Below are 22588 nucleotides of genomic sequence, written 5' to 3'. Positions count from 1 at the left end.
TGGCTCCAGTGAAAGCTAAAGCAGCAAGAATGATGGGACCCTGATTAATCCACCAGTCAAGAGCTTCCAAAAATAAAGTGGGTCAGGGGGACATGAGAAGGTGTAGGAAAGAGCAATCACTCAGCAGCTTAGGATTCCCATCCCCACAATTCTTTCTCAAAATGTCAAAGTTGACACTGATTGATCTTGGATGCTGGCAGTTCAAACATAGTTACCACGAAGAGGGGGAAACAACAATACACTCTCCGAGAAAAATATTCCATACATACCTCTAAAAAAAATTCCTCTCAGTGTGGGACTGCTTGAGAAATTTTGCTGTCCCATGTTTGCAAGTGAAACTTACCCCAGCAGAAGCAGTTTGCAAAATGCACAATGTAGGGGCCATCAGAACCAACATGCAAAGAAACAGTTATGTGGAGCAACCAGCTGAATGACCTTTTAACCTGAGTGTAAGTGGTCTATTTTTAAAACAGTAACTAGAGAAAACCTTCACTAAAAAGCAATGAGATGAAGGAGAGGGGAAACCACACAGACATGTGGAAGAAGTACCTGTTTCTGGATAATGACACTTGCTTATAGAACAAATGTTATTTATCAAATGTTAGAACATTCAGCAGGATTTTGCAATCAAATATAGCAAAAACAGCACCAAATAATGAATAAGGAAAAAAACAATTAAAACCTGATCAAAATCCCACATGCTTTATAAAGAAAAACTGACTTGCAAGTATAGATCACATTGTCTGATTGCTATTAATTGATTCAGAAGACTGAAGTACATTTAAAAATAAGGCTAAGAATGACACCAATGCCATATATAATTAAGAAAAGGTTCAACGCTACTGCACAAGCACCACATACACATTTGTATATGGCATTGCAGTTTACATTAAGAATGAAATGTTTGATTACTTTTCAAAATCTTTTTGATTTACATCCAACACGCAAAATACTCCAGGGAATCCCCAGGAAGTTTTGTTTAGCTCAGTGCACAGCAATGAAAACATCCTAAACCCATGCTTGTAAAAACATGACACCTATCTGTACAGTGTATTTTTTTCAGAATTAATGCATGCCTTAGTAAATTCCAATAGACAAAATACAACAAGCTCACATTCACCCTTCCCAGTCTTCTTGATCCATATGCAAATCCACTGTCATTTAAATAATTCACCCACTTTTCTCTTAACAAGTTAGATGCATATTTTATGGCACACTCAGTCAATTTCTCCATTTGGCTTCCTTTCAAAACTCATCTAGTTAGCAGCACAATTTCCAACTTCTCGTTTTCATTTGCACATTCATTTTTTAAATCTTCAGTCCTGCTATAGCAACAATCTGTCCTAGAGACTTAACTGTAATTTCCACCTGAGCGAGGCAAACCAAGCAGCTAACCAAAAAAATTAAAAGGCCACTCAAAAGACAACGCAGGAGTCCAGTGGCTCCTTTTAGAGATAATAAAATGCATTCTGGTGTAAGTCTTCATTAGTATTTAAGGTACCACTAGACTCCTGCTTTGTTTTGCTACTGCAGACGGCCTGTCTGGAATTATCACGCAAAAGACAGAAGCCCTTTATTATACATTTCTTCTAAACTGACATTACATTGCAACATTACATGTTGCCTAAATCTTCAAGAAAAGACAGATCCTGTGCAACAGGTTTACTGTCAGCCAATATAGACACAGTTGAAATCAGTGGTTCGCATTATGTTATACTAGCTGAATATCTTCTCTCACCAAAATATTTTCAGTGTGTGGAGATGATACAAAGTTGATTCTAAGTAATCTTTGGGTTCCAGTGTCTTCGGTATATTTCCTCTAGAATCAGACATCAAAAGAGCTGCAGTTTTCATGTTAGGAGTCTAATGGAGGTTGTAGTAAAAGACCCTATTAACCTTTGGCTCAACTCCACCCAATAAAAAATAAACAAATGGTGAAATTATACCTCCCTCTTCCTGCTCACTGTGGAAGGCTGGTCCCTCAAGGGCAGGAGGAGGGCACACTAGTAAGTCCTGGAACGTGGGACAATGGCAGTCCCTCCTGCTTGGAGCCAGATTTCTGTCATGGCCATGGATAAATAGGCCCCTTCTGCATTCACCATTTTCCACCCATTACCTAATCTGCCTACACTGAATGCGTCACTTCACATTTAAAATAAAAGGGGCAGACTGAGATTAGAACCGGAGTGAAAGTGAGGGTGCGGCGACATCCGAGAGCACTGGGGTCATCCTAGCCTGCTCCTGTCCCCCCTGCTGCTGCTACTGCTGCTGCTAGGGCTCCATATATAGTTCTTGACAACTGTGATTACGGCTGGAGCTTTCAGCTCTTTGCCTGTCTCATTCCCACTTCTTAGTCAAAGCACAGATTGCCGGGCAGTGCTTCCTTTCCTCTACAGTGGTCGTTAGGCAAGATGGCTGAAAAACAGGAAGAGACCCAACCTGCCCAGAATGGTGAAAATGCTGCGAATGCCGAAAATACAGAAAATACAGAAAATACAGAAAATACAGAAAATACAGAGGAGACAGAAAAGCCCAAAGAGCTGGAGGAGCTGCCACCGTTTGAAATTGTAACAGGGTAAGAAATCTGTTCTCTCATATTACATGATAACAGGTGCAGGGGGGTGGGGGAGAGATTGGCACTCAGAGACTTGCAATATTTTGTTGGAACAACTAGGTTTAAATAAAAATCAACAAATAAAGCCCTACTTCAGATGTAAGGCTTTTCAGTTTAAAGGTAGAACTAGGTTACTGTGAGAATTATGATAAAACTCTGGCATGAGTCTTGAATTTTTCAAGCAGGGAAGTTTCCAATACTTCAGTAACAAATACATTTATTCTGAGATCATTTATGATTCTAATGCCTCACAGGTCAAAATTCTGATCTGTCCACAGATGCTGCCTGCTGTGAGACTTCACATGAGGCAAAAAAGTTGGACTATTTGACTTTTCCACATCAGAAGCCTTGTTAAAAATAAAAAGAGGAAGTTGTCTGAATATTACTGAGCAGGTCTGGAAGATCTCTTGATCTAATCCGACACCTACATTAAAAGTTAAAGCTGCATTTCTAAAGTTCCTATCTGGGTACCTAAATGAAATGGCAAGGAAACACCAATCAAGGTGAGAAAATCCTACAAGGATTATTACTAAAGAAATACAACATAAAAATGATTGCACTTACCTGCAAACTGATCTTAATAGAGTCATCAACTGCAAACAGGCAGGCCCATGTAGGACTGCACAGTGACCACAGCAATGGATATGCATGTAACGCAATCAGCAACTATCAGTCAGACATGGAGAAAGGGAACAATTAAAAAATTCTTCCGATCTGCTCTCTTTTCTTTAATCATTACAAGCATTGGTTACAGCAGCCTAAATGCAAGGCTTTGTATCATATGGCTTGTAGGCAGTAATAGACTGCTGACAAACATTTATAAATTTTTATCTTCATTCTTAAGCCAGTATTTTCCATTAATGAGACAAGTCATTTGGAACCACAAAGGAAGGAACAGAATAATAATTCACAAGATTCAATGCAGATGAATGGAGATAGCTGCTACCTCTTAGATTATATCCTGTTGTCACCTAAAACACAGCAGTCAGAAGTTCTATTCATTTTTGATCAGGTGTCTCTTCACTCTGTACTGGGGACTTAAGCCATGTCAAGGTGAAGTAATGGTTTTTAAAACAGTTTAAGTTAATTCTTTGTGCTTTCAGAATTAACTAGAAGGCCATTTACACTCATGGTGCATTTCAACAGTGGGCTAAACTGTTAGAAACTAGGAGCCTACATAATGGTCCTTCATGTATACCATGTCACCTTAAATAATTATTCCTGATCAGTTCTGATTCAGAGCGTATCAGAATTTGGAAGGGAATGTTTTTGTTTGCCTTTTTTGAAAACTATGAACTGCTAAGAAGGCAAAGGTGTGCTGAATGATTTTTTGATGAACTGGGATTAGGGAAACATTGAAAGTAAAATTCTCAGTAAGTCGATTAAGACTGGAATAATGGGATGTATTACATTGCGCTATTTCAGTTACAACCGTCATTTTAATGAGATTTGCTTCAACAGCATCAGTTCACACAAGGTTTACAGAGAATTATTATGAACGTGTCTTGCATTCTATAATCATAACAAATGGTAAACTAAGAATTTTAACTTTTACTGTTACAACTAAATTAATTTCAAAAGGCAGTGTTGGTTTGGGTTGTGGAGGGGTGTGTGTGTGTGTTTAGGACTACTGATTATGTAGTATGTTATTTTTCACAATTCAGTTTCATGATTTTCCCAAGTTGTCCCGGGTGACAAACATGGGGCTTGCTTTATGCTATTCTCACAATATTTTTCTAAAGTAGATTTAGCTATTACAGGGACAATGCAAATCTCACATAGAATACTGACAGAACACCAGAACTGGTCTAATGGCAAGACTAACACAGCCAAGAAGTAGGTGCCAAAAAAAGACCACCAGCTCTTTCTTGTGACACACTATGTTTCATCTCTTGTTCAGTGATACAATCCTAAATCAATTCAGGCAAGGCTATAATCTAGTCTAAATTTAACTAAGATAAAAAGAAAATCTTCCAAACAGGATGACTGCAGTGTATGACTAAAGGCCAAGAAATTTAAAAGCAAAACCAAAAACTCACAGACTTTTTTCAAAGCCGTAGCACACACGTGTACGCCATTTTTCTTTCAAATGGAGACCAGAATGCTAAAAAAAATTATAATTTGTTAAAGGCCACCCAATGAGTCTTTAATTGATAAGACAAATTCCTGCTCAGAACAAGAAGTCCCACCAAGTGGTATTTCTTCAGCATTCAATCAAGACCAAAGTTTTTGCTCTCATTACAGGTATAAACTAATAGACCTAGAAAGTCAGTATTATTGTCAGTAATTACTACTTGGAATGATAACTGTGCTGGTCTTGTAGACATCTGAGCTCGTCATAGAACAAAAGAGCGAACACCTCTCACATTTCTCAATTTTGTGTAACTGGGGTGCTGTGTGGTTTCCGGGCTGTATGGCCGTGTTCTAGCAGCATTCTCTCCTGATGTTTCGCCTGCATCTGTGGCTGGCATCTTCAGAGGATCTGATAGTTGGAAAGGAAAGCAAGTGGAATATATATACCTGTGAGTAAAGGTGAGGGCATCTGAATAGGAGTGGCCTGGCAACTGAGTAACAATGAAGTGTAGCATGTGAGTAACAATTTTGTGTAACTGTTTATACTGTTCTCTTGCACGTGCAGTAGTACACACATACATAAAATCTGACTATTAGAGATAGCCATGGCTTTGCAAGTACCAGGTGTTTGCTGTAACAAACTAACAGTGCAAACCTGAACACAGTTACACCATTATAAGCTCATTGCCTTTGATGGATTTAGAGGATACAAGTCTGTATAGAAATTTACTGTAACACAGCTATTCCTTTGGAATTTGTCCAAATTGTGAATATATGTAATAAGGCAATCTCCCTGAGTCTCTTTTTAAATACATTTCACTAACTAATAGAAGGGAACAGCTGCAAGACCTCAGCCACAAAAAAGAATAACAGTTCAGACTTTCTGTTTATTCAAGCTTTAGTCTGATGAAGCTAGTCATCTAGCTAATTAGGGGAATCACAAACACCAAACACAGCAACATTTCTTCCTAATTGTCCCATGAAGTTCAAGCATTTCAGTTGCTATCCTTGGATTAGGAAACTTTAATGTTGCCTTGCCAGGGTTTCTTGTAAATGTTGCACAGGTGCAAGCTGTGGAAACTGTGCTAGGAATCTGGTCTTCACAGATATGAATATCCCGTGTCCTTTTCAGTTAAGATTTGTCTCCAAGTATGCATGTCAACTTTATGAGACATGTAGGTGCATTTTATAATTAATTTTGCTTTCATCTGTTATGAAGTGCCTTGAGGATCCTCAGGGAGTGTAAAAGTACATTTTACTACTTCTGCGTCTCCCATGGGCACCTCCCATCCACAGGAGGTGCCATATGCTTTAAGCTCTGCTTGGTTCCTGAAGGAAGCAATGCAGTCCCCATGCCATAAAAACATAACATTTATTGAGCAGCATTAACATTATTTTATCACTGACCCTGACTCCAGTCCCTTTTAAGCCCATCTACCTTCATAGATCTATTCTTAGTAAACAGACAGCATCATCTGTTACCTGACACACACACATATATATAGGTTCAATCCTCTATTATAAACAGGACTGTACACAAAGAAGACTATTGACATCTCATAGAAAACTGGGAATATCACTTTTTATGGAGTCTCCTAAGAAATGAACAATACATTGTTAGGAAGGGAATTCAAAGACATACAAGACAGCTTGAAAGATACTGGTGTCGCAGAGGTGTGCATTTGTACAGATTCATGGTATGCATGGTTTCTTTTTACTTTGCCCTTTCAATGATAAATAACTGTTTCACAACAGCAGAGTGCAGGAGCTATCTGGTACAATTTGTAATTGGTAAGGTCAGAGACTTCAAAGTCTTAAAGGAAGATCTGCTTAATGTCTACTAAGCACAGAAATTTAGAATCTACCATATATTGGCACACACAAAATATTTATCTGATTTAAAACATTAAAAAAATGTTGTGCTACTTACACACTGTACACTGGCTTCACTGATATCTACAAAAAACAAAATTCTTCAATGAGTCAAAACAGCCACAAATCCTAGAGTTCTTTATCTCTAAGTAACTTGCTGTATACCAAAGTTAATGGTAAAGTGGAATTTTGATAAAAACTGCATAAAAGCTGTAAAGACAACCAAGCAAGCTATGATACCCTAAAGACCAATTACTTTTTAAAATGCCAGAGGAGTAGCCATGTTAATCTGCTACAGCAAAAATAAGCAGGAGTCTTGAAGCACTTTGAGGTCCCTATGCTGAAACAAAACTTCAGGGCTCCTTTAAATTTTTAGTTTTTTACAATATGAACCTCTTTGGGTTCATCGGAAGAGTCAAGGTGGGATGAGGATGTAGTCAAGAAGACAACTGTGTGATGAGGACATAGTCACCTGCAAGAGATATATGGGGGAAACCTATAATGAACTTGCAGACACTGACTGGCTCAAATCATGCTATCAGTTAAAATTATAGCACAACAAAATGGTACAGCCCCAAAAATATTAATGGATGCCAATGCAGCTCTGAAGGTTAGCCTTTCTCCCAGGCTGGGTGCTGCTGAGGCCTGCGGTGTCTGCTGACTTCCCGGTTTGCTCAACCTGCCAGCGCATTTGCCAAATGCTCCAGTGGGGTGGGCAAACGTTCTGGTGCAAGCTCGTGCCAGCTCCATAGACCCATTCACCCCCTCTTTAGATTGGGCTGTAAATTTTATTGAAATTAATTTTCATATAAAATCACAATACTGAGCAAAAAAATTAACTAGACTTGGAAAGCCAATCACAGACCTTATTTAAAGCAAGAGACAAATTTATACTTACTGATAAATTAATTAAGCAGCCTTACGTTCCATCCAACTCCAATCTTATTTTATATAAGGAGATTTATATGCAAAAAATACTATACCAAAACATTGGTGGTTGAGAGAGCAAGTCCAACTGGGGCTCCTCCCACAAATTAGCATGACCATAGTCCACCAGTTTGATCTCCTACTTGGCTCTCATGAAAACAAATGGAACATTCATAAGTTACTGTGCTCTTGTGTAGCTCCTTTCATTTCTACAAAGCTTACACAACAAGAGACCCATCCAGTGAATGGCGCCCCCATAGATCAGAACGCTTTACTCCCCATTCTACAGAGGCAGAGCGAGGGGAAAACTGCACCTGGGGTGCACACGTGCTCTGCACCCCTGCCACAGCATTGCATGCCATGTCCCAGAATGCCCCCACCATGTCCCCTTGGCGGCCTGGCCACACCTCTGCCGCTGCGCCGCCCGGGGCATCACGCCCCCCTGCCCTGTGGGCACTATGCCACTGCCATTCTACCATCCTTCACATCACTCAAAATGCTTGAGACAGCCAAATTATCTTACCACATAACCAAGCTGTCTCTATATACTGAATCAAATGAAATTAGCTTCTATGTTTGCGTCCACAGTTGTGAGAGCAAAACCAAGAAGAGGGGTAATGTTAGCAGGTGTTCTGAAACAACTAGAAAAGGAAGATGCCAGCTAAAGGGGTGATGGTGTAAGCCGAACACTGACGAATGTCTCTGATGACAATAATCCTTAAGAAAATTAAGATGACATTATAACATTGTATTGCAACAATGTACTAGTTTATTTATTGTTTCCCATTTAGTGAGCTTCCTCCAATAAAAACTCCTTGACATTTAAAAAAATAAATATGTACAGTTTGTTTATGCATATCTATCTCAGTAAAGCGGATATAACATATCAGGTGGAGGGGAGGAGGCAGGAGAAACCATCTGGACCATGACATAGCAAAGATTTAAGTTTCTGCTAACAGGAAAGATTAATTGGATGTCAAAGTAAATGGGCAAACAGGTGAAATATAAAGAAGAAAATGTTTAAAATAGTGCACAGACCTTGTAACTGCCTAATGAAGTAAAAGAAGAAAATATGAAGTAGAGCACAAAGTGTGGCAGAATGCAGGCGACAGCTTCCTCGTGAATAATCAACAAGAGACTGCATAAAAACAGTAAGTGCAGATACCACCTATCTGAGGAGGTTGAAGGCAAAGCAGTAACAAGTTGCATCTCATTTCCTCTTCATGATGTACACAACATTTAAACTGAATAAGCTTCTGCCATGATGCAAAAGCTTTCCCACCAATTTCTACCTTTCAAATTATCTGAAATGATAAAGTGCACTTTACTCACAGATCAACACAGTAGGAAAATTTAGTACCATCCCAAGCCAATTTACATCCTTCCAAAGCCAGTGAATGGGCTTTGAAGGCCACTGAAGTCAGTGGACTTAGAAGAATGTAACACTGATTAGGATGGCACTATTAAACTTTGCTCAGTTTGTTCTGTACTGCAATGCAGCTGTTACTAAATTAACTTAAAGCCCACAATTGTCATTAAAATTATTGCTTGAAAGGCACCACTATAATAAGATATATAAAAACTGTGGATTGTTGAAGGCTTTCACAGCTGGAATCAACTGGCTGCTATGGGTTTTGTGGTACCACAGACAGAAATACATCTCACTGTGACATGCCTCTGAAGATGCCAACCATATATGCAGGCAAGACATTAAGAGCAAAACCTATCAGACCCTGGCAACATAGCCTGGAAAACCCACAACAGTCAGTATATAAGAACTGTTTAACGGCTGCATAACAACTATATAAACTGAACTGCAAAACTGAAACCTTACTTTTGCTATTCTGAACAGAGAACGGTTTCCAGCCTTCTTTTTCAAATTCCAATTCAAGAACGTAGAATACAGTTCAGGAAGAAACAAGACCTTCCTATGTTACATCATAGAGATTCAAGGCAAGGAGTCGACGACTTTACGGGGTTACCTGGAGGATGAACATGCAGCAGCCCATGCAGAAGATGCCTTCTTCAATAACATCCTGCCCACATGTGAGTCTGGTCTGCGCTACAGTGTCACCTGGTACGTCTCTTCTAGCCCTTGCATGGCCTGTGCTGATCGGATAACTAAGGCATTGCAGAAAAATAAGAACCTGCGCCTCTCCATCCTGGTTGGCCGTCTTTTCATGTGGGAGGAGCCTGAGATCCAGGCTGCCCTGAAAAAAATGAAGGCAGCAGGTTGCAAAATGAGAATAATGAAACCTCAAGACTTTGACTACGTCTGGAAGAATTTTGTAGAGCAGGAAGAGGGTGAGGAGGCAAAGGCATTTGTGCCCTGGGAGGATATTCAAGAGAACTTCCAGTTTTATGAAGAAAAGCTTGCTGAACTTTTGCAGTGAAGTTCAAGTAAGTATATGACTTTTAAGAAAGGTATTTCTACTCTTTATGGCATAGTTTCTCATAATCTAATTTGACAAATGAAAATTGAGTAGGCCAAAATGTTAGACAAAGCACAGGATTGTCAGGCTAGTAGCTACATTTATAATACTTCCCTTCCCAGTTTCAAAACAGGCATATTTAGCCCTGCTAAGTTACATGGAAGATACGGCTGCCACAGAAAGCCCTTTCTACAAAACAGACCCCACATAGCTCCTCCAATACGGAAGGCCAGTCCACATGATTTGGCCCAATTGCCTCTCCACTTAGGCCCCTTCTGCACATGAAGAATAAAGCATTTTCAATTCACTTCCACAATTGTTTGCAAGTGGATTTTGCTATTCCGCACAGTAAAATCCAGCTCCAAAGTGCATTGAAAGTGGATTGAAAGTGCATTATTCTGCATATGTGGAAGGGGCCTTAGAAACAGTTATCCTAAGCTGCACCAGCATATAAAGCACCCGACTATGTCTGCTGCTGTATTTAAACTGGTCATTTCAATACATTATGCAGCAGGATCAATCTAGATGCAGGTTTCAAATGATACTGCTTTTCCTGCCGTACAAATTCAGTGATGTTAATCTCATCAATTTAAAGCAGGCAACCAAATAGCACAACATCCCCTTTTCCCATTTTCCAGCAGTGTGTCATAAATGTCTTCTAGTCTAATACCAGCTGTCATGTCCACTGCCATGCCTAGAGATGCTACTATAAGACAAGAGTGAACGTAATTTTCTGTAGCTATATTAAATGTGTCAAATGGAATTTATTTTAGGTACTCTGAAAGGAGTGAAGGGGAGGGAACCAATTAACCCCAGCCCATTAAAAGAAAGAATAGTATACAATTCATTTTGTAAGGTGTCCAGCTTATCTGAATAGTAAAGCACCAGAACATTTAAAAAGAATAACTCAAGTCTCCATTTCTCTCTCCAGGGCCTGCTTGTACAAGATCTGCCAGTCCTATGGAGAGACAACCATGATATACTTTGACATCTGGGACTCTCCCCTCAGTCCTCCAAAGCTACTCTCAAACAGAAAACACTACCGCACGTCTCTAGTTAACATGCTGTCGTGCTGACTAAAAATACCTTTCCCATGCTGCATGGAGGGATTTGGCTGCCTGAAACATATAAGGCTGCCCCGCTAAAAAAGCAAAAGCATTGTGCTGTGGAATGAAGTTAAAGCTCTGCTGTGCAAAGTTCTTTCATCTTTTAAAACTTCAGTGGGAAAAGGTGGATTGCACCAAAAACCTTTCTTTAAAATAATACTGCTAATTAAATCAGTGTAGGGAAATGTACATTTTGAATAATACAGATCTTTTCAAAAAGGCAATGAGTATATAAATGTGTTCTTCTTTCTTCCACCTTGTACAACTAAAATCCATAGTTTAATATTCTGTTTAAATGGTCTGTAACCAATGTTAAGAAGTAACACTCGGCACCTCAAATATTCATATTGTAAACAGGGCAAATAAGAAAATAAAACAAGTTGCTGAACCCTTTGCTGAACCAAAGTTGAATGAATGCCTTTCACAAGACTTGATAATTAGAGAAGTTTCCTCCATCATGTCCCTGAACACAGGCATGCAAATAGACTGAGAAATATTTCAATAGTGTATCTCTCACCTGACAAACATGTCTATGTGTCAAAAAAAATGAACATAACTACTCCAGAGCAGGTCTGCTGATAGTAAAAAGTTACAGCTATCTTGCTAGAGTACACTTGGAAAACAAAGCAGATACAAAGGCTATTGCAGTAAAACAATACTGATGTACTGATGCAATACAACTATTCATAAACAGCAATGTGACCAACAGAAAAACAATTCAGACTTGTAGTTCATAAAATGGCTGTCAGTAGGGACAAAACCAGACACAAAATGACTGCCATAGGTTTCCTTCAGTTGCACAGTGAATATCTTTGTGCTGTGGCGGCAGCTACTGTCAAAGCAATTTTTTTTAAATCACACAGTCCATCAAATCCCTAGGGGATGGGGCGGTATAAAAATGTAAACAATAAACAATAAAATAAATCTTCCATGTCCAATCAAAAGCCTTGCTGGACAAAAGCCTCACCAGGCCATGCCCATTTTCTAAAAACACTTGGTGGTCACTAGGAAAGGTGTTTGGGGTTACCATGGTAACCCACAAGCACCATATTGGGGACTCCTGCTAGAAAAAAACAAAGCACTTAAAATCAATTAAGTATTTACCAAATTCAAGCAGTGGTTAAAGTGCTGGACTGGGAGATCCAGGTTTGAGTCATGACATGGAAGCTTGCTGGGTGACCTTGGGCCAGTCACTCACTCTGAGCCATACCTACCTCATAGGGCTGTTGAGAGGATAAAATGTAAGCCACTTTGGGTTTCCCTCAGGGTGAAAGGCAGGATATAAATAAATACACAAACACATTACATATTTATGTATGTTCCAAGCACACCAAGGAAGAACATTTCTTTTCCATGCTCCTGTGAAAACCAATTCAGATGTGACCTTGAAAGCACTGAAGTTACACTACAAGATCAAGTACTGCAGAAAAAGATAAGGCTTCATTTTGGCAAGACATGGATAACTCCCATGTTAAATACAGAGACCGCTTTAAAGAAGGATGTTAAAAGTTGCTCAGTTAAATCAGCACCCATTTTTCATTGCTAGTAGTCCTATATGGCAGGGGTGCCCCTTGTGGTCTCTTCCAATTCTATGAATATCTGCCGTGTGATATAAATGATGGGAACACAGTAGCTATGAAAAACTTCACCTATGTACCAATATACACAAGGGGCTCCAGCATATGGAGGATACTTCATAAACTTCAGAGGGATTGCATGGGCACGTCAGCCTTCATACATGCAAAACAAGATATAGCAGCCTTTATATAAAATAATAATTCATGTTTAGAAACATATTTTTATTTTATTTCTGTAAAAACAAAAAACAGCAAATACATTTTTAATATTTCACCACCATTCATAGTTTTCATTTTGAAAAATGAAAACCAGTCAAAAAAAATTAACCAAACACTGCATCACAAGAAATTTTGCTGTTTTAAATTAGGTTCATTTGCCAAATAGTAGACAGAGACATCTAGTGGTTGGCTGTAATATTAAAACAGAGTATCTTTGAAAAATCTAGCTGTGTATTTTATACATAATACTACATCATACTATATGTGACTGAACATTATCAATGATTCAAAAAAACTTCCAGAAAAGTAGAACAATTCTCTCAAGAATGCTACTTTAAAGGGTATAAACTGTGATTTTAACATCTGTATCTTCAAATACTTCCTCAAGCATTAATGAAACTTTAGTCCAATCCAGGCGATCAAGTCCACACCCAATCCTGAAAGACATACAACCAAAGCATCAAGGACATTTTTCTTGAGATTCCTGTAAAGTGCAAAGGCAGGTGTTAAAAACACTAAATAATGTGATATTAGTAGAACCTCCATTATGAAAATTCCACTGTCTTTCACAAGAGCTGATTCATTCTAAAGAAAGTTCTAAAAAATTCTCCCTGCTACATCATTTTTATCCTATTTACTCCAGAATAGTCTAAGCTTACTTCCAGGTGAACCAAACTTAGAACTGTAATTGTAATCTCACATCAGAAATTATGCAAATGCCTCTACACTCAGTAGATAGTAAGTAGTCATGGAATGAAATCCATAATGTCCATGTTTATATATTTATTATGTATTGGTACACCCCACCTTTCTATCATAAATAATACTCAAGGTGACTTATATCAATAAAGAACAAAGAATAAAAACTTTAAAAACAAGCATAAACCTATGTAAAACTATGTAAAAATTGATAGAAACTGATTATCACATTTGTGTTAAAAAAGACAGATAACCTGCATCCTCAATAATATAAAATATATGTTCAGCAACTAGGGATGCCAACAAGCTAAAACAAATATCACTGACATGTTAGAAACATCACCAAATCAGTCTAGATTTCTCACTTTGAGATCAGTATAGTTTTCCAGGCTCTGACATTAACAATATCATCAGTTGGCTTTGTTTTCCACATACATTTTTTGCGCCACAAAATGACACTCTGTGACATTTATTTATTTTATTTATTTATTTCTAAGTTTTGTATACCGCCCTACCCCCAAAGGGCTCTGGGCGGTGGACAACATAAATGTATAACACATACAGTTAAAAACCCAATTAAAATAAATGCCATCAAGAAGTGATTAATGTCTGAACTAAGGGAAGAAGTGAGTTCACACATCCAAGGGTTTCCAAGACTAACTATCATAATGAAAACTCATGGTTTGCTTATAGAGGAAACATGCCTAAAATTTCCACAAGGTAAAATGAAAAACGAAACAAACGCTCTTCACACCATGCATAAAGAAACTGTAAATATACACTTATTAATGAATTCTAGTAACTCTTAAAGGTACTGTATGCAGATTTTTCATGCTGCTATTTTTTATACTGCACTAACTTCTTATCCAGATCCTAAAAGAAGAAACAATTAGACCTGCCTATGGAACTTTATGCCTCTGACAAAGTATTTCAGCTACACAGACAAAACTCTTGAAATTTAATATTTGAAGAATTCCAATTAATAATCCATTTTTACTTACTTGGGCATAGAAATGCAAGTTACACCATTCTTCAGGCAATGGATTTTCATAGCTTCTAAACTGCTGCGTAGATTATCATATGTAGGCTTGTGAAAGTATTTGTTTTTTGTAATCTAAATAAAATGCAAGATCAAATATGGATTAGTTTACAGAATGATTCTATTTGTGTCTGTTGTGTCTGCTTAGATGAAATTCCTCGCTGAGTTCAACTGAGTTCAACCTGGGTTTTTCGAGAATCACGTTATGTTTTAATGCGGCTCGCAACCATGGGAGGTGCGTTCGAACAAGAGTATCGCACATAACGCAATTCTCGGAAAACCCTTCCCCAGCTCCCATCTGTGGAGCCAAGCAAGGGAAACAGACCGTATCATGGCCCAGGGGGTCGGTCCTGCCTGCCTGTGAAGCGGCAGGGGGAAAAAGCCGGCAGGGAAGAACAAAAAAGATGTGCCTTTGTGCAAAGGCATGCGCTGACCAACGTGATGGCTGTCCATGGAACAGTCAGTTGTGCAAAGGGGTTGGGGCAAGGGGGGTTCAGGTAACCTGTCTTTCCCCCACTTTAATTGGCCTGTGCGGAAAGGGGCCTGTGTGGTTCCTGCCACTGTTCCAGCTGCCTGCCCAGCTTCACAATGTCAGCTACTGGACTGAGCCCAGTTGTGCAGTGGGGACCCAAAAGGACTTGGGTGGGAACCCTGCTTTCTCCTGTATCCCCCTCACACTATTTCCTCTTTTCATCTACCCACCAACCCCTATGTAAGATGTAGGGTGGACAGATTTACCACTCATAAATTAAAATGCAGCACTACTATGTGCACAGATATATCCCTGCTATAACCAGTTCATGTGTGCAGCCTCCTGCCATGTGTTCTACCCTTACCAGATAGTACACATATCGGTTCTCCCTCTTCAGAACAGCAACCTCCCCAGTAGTTTTTTCTAAGGAGAAATAAAAAGAGAGCTTAAAATGTCATAATAAATTGCTGATTCCTTAAAATACTGCAGAAATGTATGCTGCTTTTCAACAATGCCTGAGACATTTTACAGGTGTTCTATAAAAAAACCTAACACGCTGGACTAATGTAACAGCACTCTGATTCAATATACAAATGTTTGTAATTATGCGTGTGTGAGTGTGTGTGCATATAAATACACACGCATACATATTTGCGCCCTGTGACTTTCTTTGACAGAACAGAATTTAAGAAGTTTTGTGTCTGAATAATAAATATTAAAATAATCATAGAAATTAACTTCTCAAATTCTTATATCATATTGCCTTTATACAAATGAACGCACATACTGAAGCAACTGTAAGGTAAACTCTAAACATACAAGCGCTCACAGAGTTTTTCTGAAAAGGGTATCACAGTGTAAATACAGCCAGCATGCCACATCTTCTTAACAAGGCAATATTTTCTGCCTTGGTAAAATAAACAGGCTATTATAAATCAACTAACAGCAACAGAATACATTAAAAAGCTAACTAAGCATGCATGCATTCCACAAAATGCACAAACTCAAATATCAAACCTGAAGCTCTCTGGATACTGATGGACTCCTGTTCCATCGGCACAGTACTTTGAAATCACAGACAGGATATATATTACTTAATTCAGAAAGTTAGTACTCAGTTTATCCTTTAAGTTTATACCAGAACTAGAGATGTTGAAGAGAAAGAAATTGAAAGCTTTTATGTAGGTGTCCAGGTAGAAATGGATCACACACCTAAACATAGGTGACTGGAACACAAAAATAGGAAACACAGTACAATCAAATATTATTGCAAAATTTGGGCTAAATGTATGAAATTAAGTAGGAGAGAGATTCACAGAATTCTGCAAAGACAACTATTTGTTCATTAAGACCATGTTTTAGGCAAATGAACAGAAGATTGTATAGATGGACATCACTGGCCAATACAGAAACTTAACAATTGGATGCAGAAAATGGAAGGTTTTATTCCCTCTGCAAAAGAGACCAGGAGTTGACTGTGGTACAAACAATGAATATTTAATATTGGAAACTGGAATAAAGCTAAAGAAAAACACCATTATAATAACCAATATAAGGAAATCGAAGAGAACAACAAAAAAGGAAGAACAAGAGATCTGTTCCACAAGATCCAAGAAATCAAGGGGCAATTTAAAGCACAGTTAGGCATGCTGAAAGATCAACACAGAAATACATTCACTGAACAGGACAAAATAAAGAAAAGATGGGAACAATAAACTGAATAACTATGTAGAAGAGGTGAAAGGATGACAGATTCCTTCAAAGAAGAACCTACAATTTTAGAAAGTGAAGTGAGAGCTGCACTCAAAGCAATTGAGTGAAATAAATCACCAGCAATAAATGGGATATTAATAAAGCCTTTTCAAGTTACAGAAATAGAATCCATCAAAATCATAACAAGAATATTCCAGCAAATATGGCAAGCAAAACAAAGACCCACAAACTGGAAACACTCAATCTACATTCCATAAAAGGAGACGTCAGAGACTGTAGCAACTATTGGACCATTGTGTTAGTTTCTCATGCAAATGAAGTAATGCTCAAAATCTTACAACAAAGATTGACAAATATTCAAGCTGGATCCAGAATAGAGGATCCGAGATAATATTGCAAATTTATGCTGGTTACTGAAGCATACAAAAGAATTTAAGAAGAAAGTCAGTTTATGTTCATAGATTACAGGAAAGCATTTGACTATATGGATCATGAAAAACTATGGTTGGTTTTAAAAGAGATGAGTGTGCCACAACATCTGATTGTTTTGATGTGCAACCTAAACTCCAGACAAGAGGCTTCTGTTAGAAACACAATGGTTTCCAATTGGCAAAAATGTCATCATACAAGGATGTATTTTATTTCCCTTTAATCTTCAACCATTATCCACCATATCATAAGGGAAGTTGTATTAGATTTAGATAAAGTGGAATGAAAATTGGTGGAACATGAACAATTTGAGATACGCAGAAAACATATTACTGGCAGAAAATAGGGAAGACTTGAAGGTTAAAGCAGAAAATGCCAAAGCAGGATTACAGCATAACATTAAGACAATAATAATAATGACTACTAAGGACTTACACAAATTTTAGGTTAACAAGTAAGAATTTCAAATTGTAAGAGAATTTTTATTTCTTTGGTCAATTATCAATCAAAAGGGAGACAGCCACAAAGAAATCAGAAGGATAATTTGACTGGGAAATGTAAGGATGTGTTGCTGGTAACCAAGATTAAGAGAACTCCCACTATAACATTGCCCATTACTATGTATGGGTGTGCAACAAACCCCTTCACCCACTTAACTTTTTGAAGCAGGCTAAGCACACCTTGATGGAGCTGGTCAGATTTCCCACCTTTTCTTAGGGACTTAACAGTAAGTGTTTCAAATGGTGGCATGAGTGTTTTAAACTCTACTCTTCAGTCCTATATTTCCACAGAAGGTGAATGAAGCCTGTTTTTTAATATAATTTTTAAAATTTACTACAAAGTTACAAAAACAAAAGACGAGAAAAAAGAATAATCAGATACAAACAATAATGATGATATTACATGGAGCTGCAATAGTGGTATTTGGATTACTTAATCATTTTCTTGAAGGAAGTCTGTTGTTTAACCTACGGCAAATCTCCTTTATCAAGGCACTAACGAATAATGAGGCAGATTCTATGAACAGAGGTAAAATTTATTAATTTATTAATTGCATAAATCACAACAGCAAGTCCACTTCTTCCATATAGATATCCACCTGTATAACAAGCATACCAGCACCAGCATTCTCATAAGCAATCACATGTTGGCCAAGAAACATCTGATCTAGGTTCCAGGTTGAAACAACTTACTGGTACTTTGCTGGCTAGCAAAAGAGAGGATGAACTCATTCACATATAGAGAGGGGGAGGGGGAGAGAAAGAGAACTTGTCAAAACTGTCAAATCAACAGCTCTGTCAATTCATTTATTTACATACACACACACTCTCATGTATGCCAAGTAACAAATCTTGGGCCCCTTCCACACACACAAAATAATGCGTTTTCAAACCACTTTCACAATTGTTTGCAAGTGGATTTTGCTATTCCGCACAGCTTCAAAGAGCACTGAAAGCAGTTTGAAAGTGCATTATTCTGCATGTGCGGAATGAGTCTAGGTTTTGGTTCTAAAATAATCAGTAACTATTACAATTCCCAAGAGTTCAATATCAGAAAGGTCAGTATTTTAAGACTACCATAAAGATGGCACAGGAATGTGTACTTCTGATATTTCATTTTTGTGAGCTTCTATGGGGCTGTATTTAACCCAAAAGCACTAGAGGATTCCAAAAGAACCAACATTTTTACATTTTATAAACAGATCTAGTTTACACTGCTTCATCACTTACTTTGATTCAAGAGTTCCTGCACACCATCAAACTTTTTCTTAAAAATGGCAGCTATGCCAGCACTCATGTGGCAATCTTCACTGATGCAGTGAGCCAAGGAATCAGTTCCAGGAGAGGTAAAAAGGTCTCCCTTCACATACCTGATCTGGTTCCCAGAACATTCAAAAAGAATGAGAGAAAAAAGCATTTGGTTTAGAAAACATGTGAAGGCAGAATCATAAAGAGTCCTAAAGCTTAAGGCAGAAATCCCATGCATTCCATGCAGTGATGTAGGTATAGATTTGGGGAGGGGGGTTCGGGACCACTCTCCCCCCCCCGGGGGCATGGCCATGCCTCCCCAAGCCCCGCCCCCGGCCTCAGTGCTTTTAGAAGTAGCTCTCCAAGGCCAGGCAGGCGTAGCTAGGGAAAATGGAGCCTGGTGCAAAATCTGAGTTTTGTGCCCCCCCCGCCCCTCCCATGGGCAGCCACTGTGATGCTGGAATCCACCCCCAAATCGCATCACTTTAAATGGTGTTTAGGGAGCCCATTTTCTCCTTTTAACTCCACCTTAAAGGGAGAATCTGGGATCCCCAATTAAAACAACATTGAAAGTGATGCTGTTTTGGGGTGGATTATCCCCCACCCTGAAACAGCATCACTTTCAATGTTAAAACTGGGGACCTCAGATTCTCTCTTTAAATCCATGCTGAAGGGGGTGGATTTAAAAGAAGAGTCTGGGGAAATTGGGGGGGGGTGCCTGCTGTCAGGGGTGCAATTGTTAAGCTAGCAGCACCAAACTTTCAGGGTGTCTTTAGGAGACTCTCCTGATGATACCACCCAGGTTTGGTGAAGTTTGGTTCAGGGGGTCCAAAGTTATGGACCCTCAAAAGTGTAGCCCCATCTTCTATTAGCTCCCATTGGAAACAATGGGGGATGGGGCGTCCCCTTTGGGAGTTCATAACTTTGAATCCCCTAAACCAAATCTCACCAAACCTGGGTGGTATCATCAGAAGAGTTTCCCAACAAATTCCTGAAATTTTGATGCCGCTAGCCTAAATACTGCGTCCAGGCCAAAAACCGGAAAACTAAAAAATACCCCAAAAAAATCACAAACGGGGGGTGGAGCTTCGTTCATGTAACGGGGGGGTTGAACCCGAGAACCACCCCTCTTACCTACGTCCTTGATTCCATGTAACGCACAGGATTGTCAAAGTCACTGACAACTTCATTTAACAGAAAACTCCAACAGAAATTTACTCAGAAATAAGTCAACATATTGCATTCAGTAGAAGTTACTCTCTGCAAGAAGAGAATCCTAGCAGAGAATCCAAAGTCTGAGGGAGTTTGGGACAGTGCTACTACTGTGCTGTGCTGCCACCTCTGGAGGGTTTTCAGGTGGCATGGGGAGGCAGGAAAAAAAAACCTCCCAGTTGCCTGAAAGCCCCCCATGGGGCAAAATGGACTTATGTCACCTGTCTGGGGGCACTGGCTGCAGCACTTGCAGCATGAAAGCCTAAGTGGAAGCCGACTATAGTTGGGTCCACCCCTGGGAATGCCTTGGCACATGCCCCATGCTATTGCAGCAGCACCCTCTTCTGGGTTTCGCCGCCACAGAGCTGAGGTGCACCTGGGCATGGCATCTTTACCCTTTCTACCAATGTGCCCCTTACACCAGGGGAAAGGACAAATGCGCCACCATGGCCCCCTGCTACCTCCATCAGCCTGGTCACCCCCTCCCTGCCCCTTTAGGATTGGGCCACAAGGCACACTTGAAGTAAACTAGCTAGCAATTTTGCTATTTATATTGCTTTATAAATACAGGTAGTATTTTTAACACCATGGAAGAGGAGGTTACTATGGTTACTACTTCAGAGGTCACTCACTGTGTGCTTTGTTTAAACCCACAATGTACAGGAAAATGAGTGAATAAGTAGGTGTTGGTTAAAAAAAAGCAGGCATTCCTGATGAGAAGTTAAGCAGGTGTGTAAAGACATGGTATGGAAATTACAGTCAGTGCTGGTGACATGTAAATATCAAATGTGTTTATTTTCAGAAATGTTGCAAAAACTGTCAGTGGCTTTGTGACCACTGCAAGAACAGCACTGTAGGGGGGAATCAAAGTCCCCAACCTGCACCAGTAAAAGATGAAGCTCACCTCGAAAACAAGATTGTGTGTTCTGTCAGAACAATACTGCTAAACGGCCTTTGAAAGGAGAACAGAGCACAACTTTCTTAAAAATAAGAAACCAAATCAGAGCTCAAGGATATTAAGCAATATGTGTGGTGTACCAAAATGAAAGAGAACAAGCACAAGGTTGGCTCAGCTAATTTTATGAATATAAGTCCTTAAGAGTTCTCTGTTTATTACATTAAACTAAATCCCATAATCAAATCACCCTATTTCACAACTATGTAATATCAAATGTTTGGAATACTGCTATTTTCCTCTACAAAAATTAAAACCACAACCAACATCCATAAAACTGCTTTACAATATATAAAAATACTCCTCTACACACTCTTTCTTCTTTTCCAGACTGCTTAGAAGCCATGACGATGAGAAAGCCTTGCAAAGTTTTCTTAAGATGCAAAAACTATGGGGAAAAATAAAATGAACACACGTATTACTGGGAAAGTTTTCAGTAGAAGTAATGAGTGTGGTAAGGGAGGGAAGAGTTTGTAATGGCCTTTGAATGGAGGAACTAGAAAGCTACAGTCATACAAAACTTATAAATATAAGTAAATACAGATAGTTTTAAAAGGGGCTTGGACAGATTTATGGAGGAGCACTCAATCTATGGCTACCAATCTTGAACCTCCTTGATCTCAGATTGCAAATGCCTTAGCAGACCAGGTGCTCGGGAGCAGCAGCAGCAGGCCATTGCTTTCACATCCTGCATGTGAACTGCCAAAGGCATCTGGTGGGCCACTGCGAGTAGCAGAGTGCTGGACTAGGTGGACTCTGGTCTGATCCAGCAGGCTCTGTCTTACGTTCTTACTAACCAGACCGTAAAATGCCCCTTTAAAAGTATGGTGTTTGGAGGAGGAAGCGCTGTTCCCTCTGGGATGTTCTTTCTATTTCTGAGAGCCTTTAAACATCAAAAGTTTTTAGCTACAACGATTGAGGGTAAAGAACAAGTTTCTGAAGGATGTCTGATAGCTCTAGTTTTTAAGCTTGGTAACGGTTGCTGTACCTGACGACTCCACAACACAACCCCTATCTTATGGAAGTCATGACCCAAAAAACTTTAGCGCCCATAATATGGCGCTGTAGAGAAAAGTGTCATTACCTCCCAACCCAGAATGCACAAAGGCAAAGCTTTCGCGTAGCCTCAACTCTTAAATTGTCCCCAGGTATCCCATTCCTCTGCTTAGTACCTGTCCTATTTTCTCCCAAATGCAAAGAATAAAATGGCAACCAACGAATACGACCTTCTAGGCGTAAAGCTCTATGGTATCAGCACGCAGTATTGGCTGGCGATATGTACGGGCTATGAATTACCATAGGAAAAGAGCATTAAAATTATGCTCGGTTGCACATGCGTAGAGAAGTCGCCTGTAGTGAAAAGAGTGAAACGATAGTAGGACTGCCTAGTATGCACGAGAGTTCTAAGACCCCCACCCGGGCGCATGCGCGCAGAGTTTCAAACAAGCGCAAGCTTCGGCGGGAGGAGCTCTTGTATAGCGCCTGCGCGGTGGCGTCCTCT

The 22588-nt window shown here is 39.3% G+C and overlaps 2 protein-coding genes across 8 annotated transcripts; one reads left to right on the top strand and one right to left on the bottom strand.

Moving 5' to 3' along the window:
• The first annotated feature begins 2034 nt into the window (after positions 1 to 2034).
• On the top strand, positions 2035 to 11424 carry APOBEC2 (apolipoprotein B mRNA editing enzyme catalytic subunit 2). Its single transcript, XM_048498501.1, has 3 exons — positions 2035 to 2575; positions 9339 to 9886; positions 10850 to 11424. Exons 1-2 carry the CDS (start codon positions 2412 to 2414, stop codon positions 9877 to 9879), a joined length of 705 nt encoding a protein of 234 aa, XP_048354458.1. The 5' UTR covers positions 2035 to 2411; the 3' UTR covers positions 9880 to 9886; positions 10850 to 11424.
• A 1387-nt stretch (positions 11425 to 12811) lies between these two features.
• Positions 12812 to 22494, bottom strand: OARD1 (O-acyl-ADP-ribose deacylase 1). Of its 7 annotated transcripts, none has more exons than XM_048498504.1 (6): positions 22384 to 22494; positions 21401 to 21475; positions 18903 to 19047; positions 15395 to 15453; positions 14521 to 14633; positions 12812 to 13257 (listed from the first exon to the last, which is right to left on the bottom strand). In XM_048498504.1, the coding sequence occupies exons 1-6, from the start codon at positions 22384 to 22386 to the stop codon at positions 13155 to 13157; spliced, it is 498 nt and encodes a 165-aa protein (XP_048354461.1). In that variant the 5' UTR covers positions 22387 to 22494; the 3' UTR covers positions 12812 to 13154. The 7 variants fall into 7 exon arrangements, with proteins under 7 accessions (XP_048354461.1, XP_048354462.1, XP_048354463.1 ...); XM_048498505.1 differs by lacking the exon at positions 22384 to 22494 and adding an exon at positions 22260 to 22383 and having other exon boundaries at positions 12813 to 13257; XM_048498506.1 differs by lacking the exon at positions 22384 to 22494 and adding an exon at positions 22314 to 22383 and having other exon boundaries at positions 12813 to 13257.
• Positions 22495 to 22588: the final 94 nt, after the last annotated feature.

The sequence above is a fragment of the Sphaerodactylus townsendi genome, linkage group LG05 (genome assembly GCF_021028975.2).
Source record: "Sphaerodactylus townsendi isolate TG3544 linkage group LG05, MPM_Stown_v2.3, whole genome shotgun sequence".
Taxonomy (NCBI): domain Eukaryota; kingdom Metazoa; phylum Chordata; class Lepidosauria; order Squamata; family Sphaerodactylidae; genus Sphaerodactylus; species Sphaerodactylus townsendi.
The sequence above is the reverse complement of the archived record's forward strand: the minus strand, read 5'-3'. Positions and strand labels throughout refer to the sequence as shown.

Bases quoted from the DNA above. Each gene is read 5' to 3' on its own strand.
- APOBEC2 (XM_048498501.1), top strand. From the start codon at position 2,412: ATGGCTGAAAAACAGGAAGAGACCCAACCTGCCCAGAATGGTGAAAAT. The intron at 2,576-9,338 runs GTAAGAAATCTG...TATTCTGAACAG, and splicing joins CCGTTTGAAATTGTAACAGG to AGAACGGTTTCCAGCCTTCT.
- OARD1 (XM_048498504.1), bottom strand. The intron at 15,454-18,902 runs GTAAGTGATGAA...ATTTCTCCTTAG, and splicing joins GCAGGAACTCTTGAATCAAA to AAAAAACTACTGGGGAGGTT. The intron at 13,258-14,520 runs GTAAGTAAAAAT...TATGTCTTTCAG, and splicing joins ACTTGCATTTCTATGCCCAA to GATTGGGTGTGGACTTGATC.